Source organism: Apodemus sylvaticus, chromosome 9 (genome assembly GCF_947179515.1).
Source record: "Apodemus sylvaticus chromosome 9, mApoSyl1.1, whole genome shotgun sequence".
NCBI lineage: Eukaryota > Metazoa > Chordata > Mammalia > Rodentia > Muridae > Apodemus > Apodemus sylvaticus.
The window spans coordinates 83,406,322-83,419,443 of NC_067480.1; the positions used below are offsets into that span (position 1 = coordinate 83,406,322).

Sequence of the window (13,122 nt, forward strand, 5' to 3'; positions counted from 1 at the left end):
TGGAATGGTTGAACTACAGTAAGATTACCTTCCGAGCTCCCTTAATGAGAAGCCAACCCATCCTTCCAGGCTTGACTTAAATAACTTCTTCACAGGACAGCTAGCTCATCAGGAAGGATGCCATTGGGTTAGTTACACACATTGGTCACCCCTCAGAAATCTCCGAGCTGGTTTGTACTCCTCCACCTCCCCTACCTCAGAAATTCTTAACCCAGGCAGACAACTCAGAAATGACGCCACACAGACATTCATTCACCAGATATATTTGAACTCTAAGCTCTTTGAGCTGTACACGTGCACAAATGATTCAGTTGGTGGAAACCTTCCCCTTCCCCTCCATTTAAAACGTTTCAAACATAAAAGAGCGCTAAAGAGATTTGCATAATGAGCATCATGGAAGTGGCGAGGAGGCGGCGAGGTGAGGCGACTTTCTCCATGCTGAGAGGTCCTGTGGCTTCCCCATTCCTTCTGGGAAAAGCTCCTCCTCTCCCCTCCCCATGCTCAACCTAGCGCGAGAATCCCTTGATCTGCAGCAGGTTAACATCGACATATGGCAATACAGTTTACTAAGACTAGTCACCTGGCCATTTTTAACAGAGTTCTCATCTTAATGCCTATCCCAGGTAGGCAGGTCTGCTATCATTGTTTGGAAGCACAAGTTATTTCCAAGACTTTCTCTCATTTCGATTGTGTTTCTCTCTCTCTCTCTCTCTCTCTCTCTCTCTCTCTCTCTCTCTCTCTCTCTCTCTCTCTCTCTCTCTCTCTCTCTCTCTCTCATCTCTCTCTGAAAGTTAATGTGGATTAGAAAGGCAGCCCGTTAGTTGACTGTTGACTGTTGTGATCAATCCATCTATTCAACCGACTTCAATGTTTCTGCCACCAGAGGGCATCATCTCGTCACTATTTGTAGTCTTTCCGTGGCCAATGGGGGGGAAAAAACAAAATCTTCCACAACAAAGGAAAGTCAAAGCCTTTGCTTATTGTACACTCCTCAGATCTGATTTTCAAAAGGAGACTTGTTTTCCCTGTAGAAACTCAGGATTCCACAAGCAATACTGTCCTCGGTCTCAATGGTACTGTACCGTGTCCGGCACTATATTGCTATATTTCACAGTAGAACGGACTTTAATTTTCTGAGTGATCAGTCTAGGTTTGAAGTTTCTGCTGAAACTAACATACACCTTAATCAAAAAACCACAATGATCCCCCCCCATCAGGTGGCTGTGTTAGTGTTCTTGTGTTTTATTCTGAGGCTTAGGTCATGAAAGTCCTTGCCTGTTGTGTGGTAAATGGTATTTGCATCCAAAGTTACTTGTTAATGAACAGGAACAGATGAGGCTTGACACATGGAGCAGAAAGTATGGTTCTGCAGGCGTTATCTTCTGTAATGCACTTTGGGCTAGAGAAATACAAAAGTCACATGTAACAAAAACAAGGAACGTTTGAGCACGTGGGCATTGGATGAATGGGAGGGGCATCCTTTGTGCTCTGAAATGCTCAGCTGTATATGTTCTTGGATTTAGTATTACCCAAGTTGCTTATAACTGATACTTAGATCTTTGTTTGAAAACAGGTGGTCTGGACAGCAAAGAGGTTGGCTAGTCAGTTATCTATTGGCATGAGACATTGCTGTACCCTTTTTACAACTTAGCACGAACCATAATAGCATGTAATAGTACCAGATTATCTACATTAGAATCAGAATGCATTCAGAAGCAACACAGGTATGATGTCATTAAGCAGCTACCGGTTGAACAATCACTAAATAAAAAACATCCAGATTTTAAAAGCACAGCTCAAACATCTGTACAAATATACAAAGGGGTGGGGGACAATCGTTCAGACACTATGAGACTTTTATAATAAATATGTTTGTCTGAAATCAGTCTCTGTCACTCGGACAAGCCTCCCCAGTAACACTGGGTAGTCCTATGTGGTAGTGATGTTCAGAATCTTCTGAGGAATATCTTTGGGGCCACGCTCAATTTTACCTCCAGGAATTTGAACAGAGCTATATGATGTATTGACTCAAACTAATAATGATTCCCAGACTTATTGAGCTGAATGGTGCTGTGGATGCCCCCTGTCTATACAGGACAGGGCTGGGATACCATAAGTTGGGGCATACCTTCAAATCATCAAAATAAATGCTGGTGATCGTGCATGTCTGGGAATGTTGGGATGCAGAGGACTGGGTGAGACCAGATAGGGGGATCTCATGCAGTCAAAACCAAGTTTACTTATGGTCCTATAAGGGGCCAGGAAAAAAAAACACCACACACACACACACACACACACACACACACATACACACACACACACATAGGACTGAACTGGAGAAGCTCACAAACAACATAAAGGCTATTCATTACTGATGTCTCTGGCTTGGATCAACATGAGAGAACAGAGATATAGGCCATACTGATAGTTTAATAAGAAAATACTACCCTTTGTCTAGAACTTTCTAAGTGATAGATTGTAGTTAATGGGTGGGAGTTGATTGGGAGACATATCACCTTTTCCTAGCCCTTTTGTCCGAGAGGCTTAATCACAAGGAAGGATTCGCAAACAATCAAACACCCAGGGACTTCAAGGCAATTAATTGTTTTGACAAACACCAAGGGAGGAAGCATGGTAAGAGGAGATGCATGTATTGTGGACGTGACGTGCTCAGTTGTGGACGTGCTCAGTTGGACACGGAGGGTGGCAGGCCGGGACGCCGGGTCTGGATGATTTTTGGCTTTGGGGAAGTCTTTGGATCCTCCTCTTCCTCCATGTCGCTGTCACACACATGCACCACAACACTTGGTGTGGACTCGGTCCCCGCATGCAGTTCATACTTCTCTCCTGAAAAGCAAGAGACATCTGGTGAGAAAAGGGAAAGAGGTTGTTTGTTTGTTTGGTTGGTTGGTTAGTTGGATTTCTGTTTGTTTGTTTGTTTGGTTGGTTGGTTGGTCTTTGTTTTTGTTGTTTTATTGAGACAAGGTCTCTCTATGTAGCTCCAACTGTCCTTTAACACACTATATAGACCAGGCTGGTTTTAATCACAGAGATCAACCTGCCTTTACTTCCTAAGTGCTGGGATTAAAGACCTGAGCCACAATACCTGGACGAAGGATTTTTTTAAATTCATTTTCTCATATATTGCATCCTGACCACAGTTTCCCCTCCATCCTCCCCTCCCTGCACTTCCCTCATCTACCCTTCTATTTCTCTGCAGAAAAGGGTGGACCTCCCATGGGTAGCATGGATGGATATCAAACAGCATATCAAGTTGCAGTAAGACTAGGTACCTTCCCTCGAATTAAGGCTGGACAAGGTAATTCAGTAGTAGGAACAAGGTCAAAAGAGTCAGAGATAGCCCCTGCTCCTGTTAGGAGTCCCCCAAGAAGACCAAGCTACACAACTGTAACATACGTAGAGGACCTCTGTCAGACCCATGTGGGCTCTCTAGTTGTCAGTTCTGTTTCTCTGAGCCATGATGAGTCTAAGTTAGTTGGTTCTTTGGGTTTTCTTGTGGTGTTCTTGACAAATCTGATTCCTATAGTCCTTCCTCTCCCTCAGGAAGGATTCTTACAAATGGCTTTCATAAGATTTGCAAAAGAAATAGGTCCAACATTTTTAGGTGCATTGGGAAGCATGTGATCTGACATCGGATGGAATAAAGCCTGTCTGCCATTGTGTCCTGGCTAACATCTCTCAGATGTACAACTGCCATTTGTCTACTATCAACTAGCCAATCCCCAGTAAGCCATTTAGCCTTTCTCAGGAAAGCAAGCTCAACTGCAAGTTTCAAAATGGTACTTCCATTCCGGTGGATTGTAAGGACGAGATGGATCTGGCACTGTCATGCTTTGGTTCCTCGGTGCTCTCTAAAGGCTCAGTTTGCTGTGCCCTTGGACATGAGAGAACATTCAAGAGCTGGAGTATCACAGAAGGAAGTTGGATCATTGAGGATATGCCCCTGTAGGTGATGATGGAACCCTGGCCCTCCTCTCTCCGTTTTTTGCTTTCTGACCTCCATGAGGTAAGTGGGTCTGCCCTCTCCATCACAGTTCTATAGAGAGATTCTCTTATCAACATTACCTGTCAGTAAATAAGCTGATGGTTTATGAGCTGAGGCAGAAATCGGGGGTACCGTACTGGCAGGAAGAGAGGATTCTGGGAAATAGTAAGAGATGAAGGAGAGACAGGAGGAGAGCTGAGAGAGATGAGATTCAAGACCAAGAAGATGAATGTAAATCAGCAGGCAGATAGTGAGGAGATGCTAAGGAAGAAGTGGGATGGGACTGAATAAGAGGTAACTAACCACTTACTTGGTAGACATAGAATAGTTTAAGTGGGTTAAATAAGTTATGAGCTAGTCAGGGAATGAGCCAAAGCATATGGCCTAGGCAAATACTACTACTACTACTACTGCTGCTGCTGCTGCTGCTACTACTACTACTACTACTACTACTACTAATACTACTACTAATATCTTAAAGTTGTCATTGATAGGAACTAAAGGACCAAAGGAAAAACAGATTTAAACATTATTTTTACATGGTTCCCTCCTTGGGAACTGGGCTCCATAGTGCCTAGTGAGTATGGACTGAAGGCTCTGAGGCCATAAGCCCAAATTGACTTCAGTGACTGATTAGTTCAAGTGTTTTGTCTCAGTGACAGGGAGCTGACGAACACAGCCAGTGAGTCAGACCTGTTACCGCTTGATCCCAGGCCTTGCTGCTAATGGCTGAGTAATCTTGAGTCAAACATGTTTTGGCAAAGATCGTCTTTAAATTCTCCTCCAGCTCTATGATTCCAATGACCACAACTCTGGGGTGCAATAGGGATGGATTGCTTGTCCAGAATCTTCAGTGGTTAGTGAATGAATTGTTGATGATCATTAAGGCCCTAATTCCTAGAGTGTTTCTCTCTCTCTCTCTCTCTCTCTCTCTCTCTCTCTCTCTCTCTCTCTCTCTCTGGCTTGGGGGTATATAAGTATATAGATGCACATGTGTATATGAACATGTGTGGCTTAGAGGACAGTCATAGGTACTGTCCCTCATGCATTTCCACCTTTGGCTGTTGTCTGTGGTGGTTTGAATATGCTTGGCCCAAGGAGTGGCACTATTAGGAGGTGTGGCCTTGTTGGAGGAAGTATGTCACTGTGGGGGTGGGCAGTGAGACCTCGTAACAGTCACTCTTCTAGCAGCCTTCAGATGAAGATGCAGAACTCTCATCTCCTCCTGTACCATGCCTGGCTGGACACTGCCATGCTCCTGCCTTGATAATGGACTGAACCTCTGAACCTGTAAGCCAGCCCCAGTTAAATGTTGTCCTTATAAGAGTTGCCTCCAGTTTGCTGTTTTATAATCAAGTCACTCCCTGACTCCCTGGCATGTCTTCATTTCACCTCAGTAGGTATTTTCTGAGCCTCTCCCATGGTCTTCCCCACTGCTGAATGCACAGTGTAGTCAATCAACATTTGTGCCTTAACAGCACAGACCTGTAGAAGCAATGTGATCTCCAGGTAGAGGAGCAAGAAAAAGTGGATCTACAGCCTGCACTTTCTCCATAACTGTTAGCATCTCCATCTTCCCCTGAAACCTCACCCTGTACTTCCCATCCTTTAGGACTCAACAGAAAAAGACTTCTAAAGGTAGTATCTTCTAGATTGCATCTTAGTGGCTGGCTCCTCAAATCTCCCCAAGTCCAGATGTCCTTGAACTAATCCAAAAGACTCTATGTCACCTCTCAGCAGTCTTTTCCTGAGTTCATTCACTCCCTGTGTGCTTTGTTAGAGTGACTTACCAGCTCAAGCCTAATCATGGTCTCTATCTTCTCCTACTCAGCCTATCTACTGCCATTTGGCACCATCCCACCTCTCTCTGAGAGTTCCTCAAATCTTGCCTTCCTACAAGGATCATGACCTAGAAACCACCCTGCCCAGGAATTGTGCCTGTTGTCCTAGGTCTGTATGGTGAACCTCTACTTGATGACTAGAGCAAGTATTGTTAGTCCCCACGGCAGGGTATCAGTCATTTGTGGCCCTGTGCACACACTGGTAAGAAAACAGGAGCAGAACAGAAAACTTGCAAGGTATAAACTTAAAGGTTGCAGGCTGGCATTGAAAATGAGGATCCTGGATGATATAGTGGGTATCAAAGCTCTTCCAAGTGATCCTGGGAAGGATGGCTTAGTCACTGTTATTCACTGAACTATCCCCATAAAAGTTATTGAAGTCCTAACCTTGAGTTCTTATGAATGCCACTACGCTTGATAATAAGGTCTCTTTATAGATGACCATGTTAAGATGAGGTCATTAAGTCTATAACCTTATAAAAAAAAGGACAAGATCGGGTAAACACACAGAAACTCACGCAGAGTGAATAAATGCCACATGGAGAACGGATCTATGTTGTCCAAAGCCAGATTATGACCAGAAGCTAGGAAAGAGGCAGGAACAGGTCCTTCTCTAACACGTTCAGAGTGAGTGTAGCCCTATGCACACCTTGATCTTGGAGCTCCCGGAAATGCATGTCAACAGTCTTGTTGTAGAAGCCATTCACATTATGGTGCTTTTGTTATATAGCCTGGCAAACTTTTTATTCTACTCTGCTTTTTATTCAGTCAAAAATGTTGTATTCCCTTTGAAGTTGTGTGTATGTGTGTTTGCACGCACATGCATGCTTGCTTGCTTGCTCCTGTAGCGTCAGGTGTGGAGATCACAGGACAGCCTTGGGTATTAGTTCTTATTTAGTTCCTTGTTTGAGAGAGGGTCTTTTATTTGCTGGGGGTACACCAGGCTCGCTGGGCCACCCAGTGCTTGGGATTCCCCCATTTATAGCTTCCATCTTGGCATAGGAATGCTAGGACTGTGGACACATACTAGCATCTCTTGCTCTCCGTGGGCTTCAGATATCTGAACTCAGGGCCTCCTATCTGCATGGCCAGTGCTTTGCTCACTCAACCATCTCTGTCTCCTCAGTCTAGGAGGCAGGAAGCTCTTTATCAGATCCTCCATCAGCATCTCCATCAGCATCCCTATCAGCATTCCACTGTGTCCAGCAGGAACTTCCATTGCAGTGACTAGCCCAAGCAAACAGAATATTATGGCTCCTAAGCGCTCTAGAAGCCAAAGCAATAGAAGCAGGCAGAGGAGTTGCTCTGCAGTGCATAAAGACTCTATGAGTTATGTGTGCTGAAATTACAGATAGGACTGCTGCAAGTATTACACCCCTGGTCCAAGTTAGTTGATAAGGACCAGTCAGCACGTTCCCCTGTTTGCACCCTGCTACATGGCAAGCTGGAATGGAAAGCAAGCCTTAATCCAGCAAGGGAGTAAGCCCCTGTGAAATCCCTGTAGGCATCATGTGGCCCTTTTAATTTGTTAAATATGTTGGATTAAGTGGAGTTTATCACCATGGAACTATTTTGTCCTAATTTATTTATTTATTTTTTAAGATCAAAGCTCTAAGGCAGAAGAGCCTATTTGGGTGCTGCTAATGGGAGGAACACTCTTGGAACCAGTTTTATCTGGGGATGCAGGAGATGGTTTAGGGCAGCTTGAGGACATCTCTGAGCACTGGTTCTTGGAGGAAGAGCTTATTAGAAGTGCTTGCTAACAAACACACACCAGTGGGGCCAGCCACCTTGCTGACCCTGATATAATGGAGGGGTGTGTGCTTGTGTGTGTGTGTGTGTGTGTGTGTGTGTGTGTGTGTGTGTGTATGTCGGGGGGGGGAGGTAGAGAGGAAGGGGGAGGAAGGAGGAGGGGGGAGGGGAGAGGGGGAGGAGAGATCACAGAAGCCTTAATGCGAAGGTCATGAAACCTAAGGCTGGTGTGGGTGACAGCGGTGATGCAGGCCAGCATAAACATATATCCTGGCCCTTTACTCATCTTTTGGCAAGAAAGCTATCCTTATTGGAGAGAAGATCACATTTGTAACCCTATAATGCTATATAATATACATAGATATACGTCCTATAATTCACTATGTAGCCCAGGCTGTCCTAGAACTCACTGTTTAACCCATGCTGGCCTGGAACTCACTATGCAATCCATGCTAGCCTTGAACTTGTAACCCTTCTGTGCCAGTCTCTGAAGTGCTGGTATTTCTAGCAGACTCTACCATTGCTGGCTTCCTTTTCCTTTTCCCCTTCTTTCCCTTTCTTCCCCTCTCCTTCCTCCCCTCTCTAATTTCTTCTTTCCTCCCATCTTCCATTCCCACCTTCCACCTTCCTTCCTCTCTCTTTTTATGCCTTCCCCTTTCCTTTTCCCCATCCTCCCTTCCTCTTCTTCCTCCCTGTCCCTTCACAACTGCAGTGAAGCACACAAGGGAAACTAGCCTTTGTTAGGTCTTTTCTTCACCTTGGCTAAGATAACAGGGTGCTCCTTCCAAGGCACCCCCCACCCCTTGCACCTTGTTCACACATCTGGCAGGGAGGAAGAAGAACCCAGAATGGGACTGAGTAGCAGTTTGGTCCCCTCTGGTGCAGCCTCTTCAGTTATGTTAATCAAGTCAGACTGCACAGGAGTAAGGGATGCTTTCTGGCTGTGGTCCCATTAAGGCTGACATCTCATTGTGCTATTTTGGGAAACACTGTTACTATCAAAATCCCGCAAAACTTAACATCTGCTGAGTGCCTACAAAATAAAAAGAAACGGCCTTAGCTTTACTGGATTAGATCTTTCTTTTTTTGGCTTCTCTTTCCCCTTGGGCTTCAGCTAATTCTTCCACCATGAGGGTTGACGTCAATACTGTCACTATTCAAAGGGGACAACTGGGCTTAACTGGGGACTAAGAGCTTGTGTCAAGCCTTTTCCACCCAGGGTGGAGACAATCTTGGCCATGGTGCAGTGAGGACAGGACATTCAGACCGGGTTCTTTTATGGGACAAGGAAAGCATTCATCTGTCACCTGCTAGCTCCTTTGTCTGCATTAGATTGTCCTGTCCCCTGTGTGCAGAAAGGAGGCCAGGGCCAAAAGCCATCAAAAATGCACCAGTCAGGGTTTTCCCTTGACCTCTGCTGAGACACGTGAAAAACTATCTAGTGTGGGCAAGAGTCAAATGCTCAGTCAGGCCCTGGACACTGACTGAGGCTTGGCTGCCATCCAAAATAGATGCCCAACTTCTGTCCTCTGGCTTCTCGGGTGGGTGGGATCAGGTTGGTGACAATGTCCCAGTTCCTGTGGTATGAAGATGCCACCCACCTGTAATGAGCATGGTCCTGAAGGATCCTGTGTGGTAGCACCTTCTATGCTAACTGACACAGGGGACGGCCATAATGCCAGCTTTGTCTCTAGGCAGGGACTGAGCCCCTCCTGCATTTTCTCTAGACTTCCTCGCTGAGATTACAGTTTGTAAATACCAGCTTCTTACAGAGGCTCGATGGCCAGAAGATGGCGCAGACATTAAAACACAGTCAAGGCTATACAGATGTTAATACTTAGGAATGAAAAATAATAACCCTTTTTGAATTTAATGAAGGGAAGAAGAAACCCTCCTGAGACTTCAGCCCTTGGGGACCAGTCCCTAACAGATAGAATCTCTGCCCCAGGGGCTTGCCAATGGCAGTTTAACAGGTAGATGCTTTATTCCTTAGCACTTCCTGCTCTTCTGTACGGATTCTTACTTGTTCACACTGACCACTTATTGGAGGCTTCATACTGATTGCCTGACATCTTCCTAAATACCCACACATGCTCACATATCTAATATGTATTATATCATGACTTTGTGTGCGTATGTTTCTTTTCTACCTGGTTTTCCCTCAAAGGTCTTTCTATCACCCTTCCAGGCATCTCTGTGGAAATCCTTAGAGCCAAGTACCCCTCAATTTCCCATCAGCCACCACTTTTGGTCTCAGTGCTTTCCTCAATGTGACTCTGAAGCATTTCCACACGTGTTCCTTCCAACATCCGCTAGGCAAAAGGACCCCATCTGGCGGCATCTTTGAAACTTCCAGCCACCTGGGGCACTTCCTGTTGTTTTCCTCACCACAGCAACTAGTCTTCTTAAAACAACAGATGGCAATGCTGCATTATCACATGCTAATAACATGACTCAGAGGAAGTTGTATAACTGAGCATTTATCAATGCAAGGAGGTTAGCACCCGTGTTCCTAGGATACGGTCAAGAAAAATTCATACCGACTATATAAAGCTCTCCCAAGATGCATGATCTTAATTGCTTGGGAGAATGTCACTGTGGTCAGTGCTACCCAAATAATCTGTTTTCTATATGAAGAACTATTCATGCAGTATTTAAATAACCAAGCAATGAAACAGTTGCAAAGAGCTTTGACTCAGTGGGTCATGAGGAAGCCTAAGAACTGAAAGGCAGGCTGAGTCCCCCAGGCCATTGTGTAGCTGGGCACCATGGAACCTGATCATGAAGACAGACAGTTATTTCCCCCAAGTCACTAGTCTCCATTTTCTAAATTGTCATTGGTAAATCTCTCTCCTTTTTTCTCTGTCTTCCTACCCACTTCCACACTCCTATGTCTGAGACAGAAAACTGCAAGTTGCTATTTTAATGAGATCTGGCATTTTTTTCCCCTGAGATCCTCTGAACCATTCAATTCTAATATTTAAATGTACCATCTTTTGTAACCATAATTATCTCATTGGAATGATATTTGCACATGCTTGTATGTATATATAAGTATGTGTGTGAATGTGTGTATGTGTGTATGAGTGTGTATGCATGTATATGTGTGTATATGTGTAAGTGTATGTGTGAGCATATGTGTGTGTGTGTGTGAGTGTATGCGTGAGTGTGTGTTTGTATGAGTGTGTCTGAGTATAAATGTGTGTGAGTCTGTGAGTGTATATGAATATGTATATGTATGTACGTATGAGTATGAATGTGTGTGAATATGTGAGTGTGTATATGTGTGTATGTATGAGTGTGTGTATATGTGAGTATGTGTGAGTGTGTGTATATATGTATATGTGTATGAGTGTGTGTATATGTATGTGTGAGTATGTATGTGTAAGTATGAATATGTATAAGTTTGAGTGTGTGCGTGTTGTCACTTGCTGTGCTATTGTCTTGAAAGTGGATCTCTCACAGAACCAGGTCAGCTTCAGCTAAGCTACCCAGCCAGCAAGGTCTCAGGCTCTGCACGTCTCAGTCTTCCCAATACTGACCCAGTTACAGGCATACCTAGCCATGTCTGGCAGTTTATATAGGAGCAGGAGATTTGAACTCTGATTTTCATGCTTGCAGAGCAAGGGACCTCACCCACTGAAGTCACATTGTAGACTGGGGAGTGAACAGACACTAGTTAATGCTCAATAAATATAGGGTTGACTTACAGAGGGCGCTGAGCTGCTAACAATTGCCTGTGTAAAGTCTAGTACAGACCTGGGGCAGCTGGGAATCATTGTCGTAGGATGGAAGGCAAAGAAACTACTGAACCTAAAGACTGTTCCTAGTTAAAGAATGGCGCATGCTCTCTAGCCCATCCTGGTACTTTCCCAGTATCTGGAACAGCTTAAGTTCCTGAAGTCCATTAGGGATGATGATGATGATGGTGGTGGTGGTGGTGGTGGTGGTGGTGGTAGTGGTAGTGGTGGTAAAGAAGGAGGAGAAGAAGGAGGTAGAGGAGGTGGAGATGGTGGTGGAAAAAGAGGGGGAGGAGAAAGAAGAGTAGGAGAAGATGGAGGATGGAGGAGAAAGAGAAGATGTGGTTAGCCCACACCAGATAACCATTACGATCTTGCCTCTCCTCTCACCCTGAGAGCAGCTGAGGCTTCATTTCGCTCAGTGCTGACTCCCTTCAGGTTGTGACCAAAGCATCATGTAAATTCTGAGTGTGCTCCTACACCTTTCTATTGTCTCTGTGGTACCTGACACACCCATGGATGTTCCACTCTGACCACTGTTCTGTCTTTTCAATCAAGCTGAACACCCACCCTTTAGAGCAGCTGCCTGCTTTGCTTATTGTATGTCCTAGAAACCCGGCATGCTCCTTAAACTCAATGAAAACGGTGTTTTAGAGTACTTACTAAATTCTAGGCACAGGGCTAGGTCTCCAAGGATGTTACATTTAAAAAAAATGAATGCTTATTATACAGTTCTGTGATGTGGGTTTCATCACGGGAGGGTAAGGGAACTTCTGATCATACGGCACACAAAAGGTGCATTCTAGACTCAAACTCACACCGTGGCGTTTCAGTCATCATCCCACAGCAAGAAGAGAGCCCAACTTTATGGTAGATATTCTTTGCAGATAGAAAAGACCAGGTATGAAAGGCAGAGCATACTGAACACTGAAAATCACAGCCATCTAGTTGCTGCCAATTCACCAGATTTAAATTTTTAAAATATTTATTTATTTATTATTTATTTATTTATTTATTTATTTATTTATTTATTTATTTAGTGTGGATCTGTGGATGTGCAACTTTCAGAAGTCAGTTCTCTCCTTCCACCAAGTGGGGCCCTGGGGGTTGAACTAAGGCCATCTGGCTTGGCAGCGAGGACTGTTACCGGCTGAGCCAGCTCACGAGATAGCCCAAGAGTAGACACAGAATATACTTTTAAGGATGGTAAGGAGGGTTGGAATGAAAGAGGCGTTTCCAAGATTTCCAGTTGTCTGTAGAGGTTTTTCTCTGATTCCGTGTTTGCACATGTTTATACATGTTGGACAGCCCTGGAGAGGAGCGGTGTGCTCCAGTCCAGGCTGGTTACCACCGTCGCTGTCACACTCCCTCCTGTGCATAGGTGAGGGGTCTGAGTAGGGCTAGGGTAGAGATAATACGAGGTCATAATAGGAAAATGTCACTTGGATTTCTAGCATCCTCCCTCTGTTCTGGTTCTGGAGGGAGTGAAAGAGATTAACAGAGAGGAAGACCTGGGAGAGGAAGAGGTTCCAGATTTATCACAAAAGCCATTCGCCTCTTCCACAGGTCTCTCCTTCCCCTCCCCTCATGGTGGCCATTTATCTAGGAGGTGCCCTCCTAGACCTGTAGGACCCAGATAACTTCACAGAAGTAGACTGAAGGCCTGAATTCCTGGTACAACGACGGAGGAAGAACACACAAAATAAGACATGTAGGGATTTGACATTGCTGCTCAGTGGAATTGAGACACGTGGGGAAGGAAGACCTTTCCACAGGTGTGACT

At 44.8% G+C, this 13,122-nt stretch overlaps 1 protein-coding gene across 1 annotated transcript in view; it reads right to left on the reverse strand.

Annotated features, from left to right (window-relative positions):
- Positions 1-247: 247 nt before the first annotated feature.
- The window catches only part of Rcan2 (regulator of calcineurin 2), a 225,555-nt gene continuing 212,680 nt past the window's right edge, over positions 248-13,122 (reverse strand). Inside the window, exon 5 of the mRNA XM_052193409.1 lies at positions 248-2,847. Coding sequence (XP_052049369.1) covers positions 2,687-2,847 — 161 coding nt within the window. The 3' untranslated portion in view covers positions 248-2,686. The remainder of the gene's footprint in view (positions 2,848-13,122) is intronic.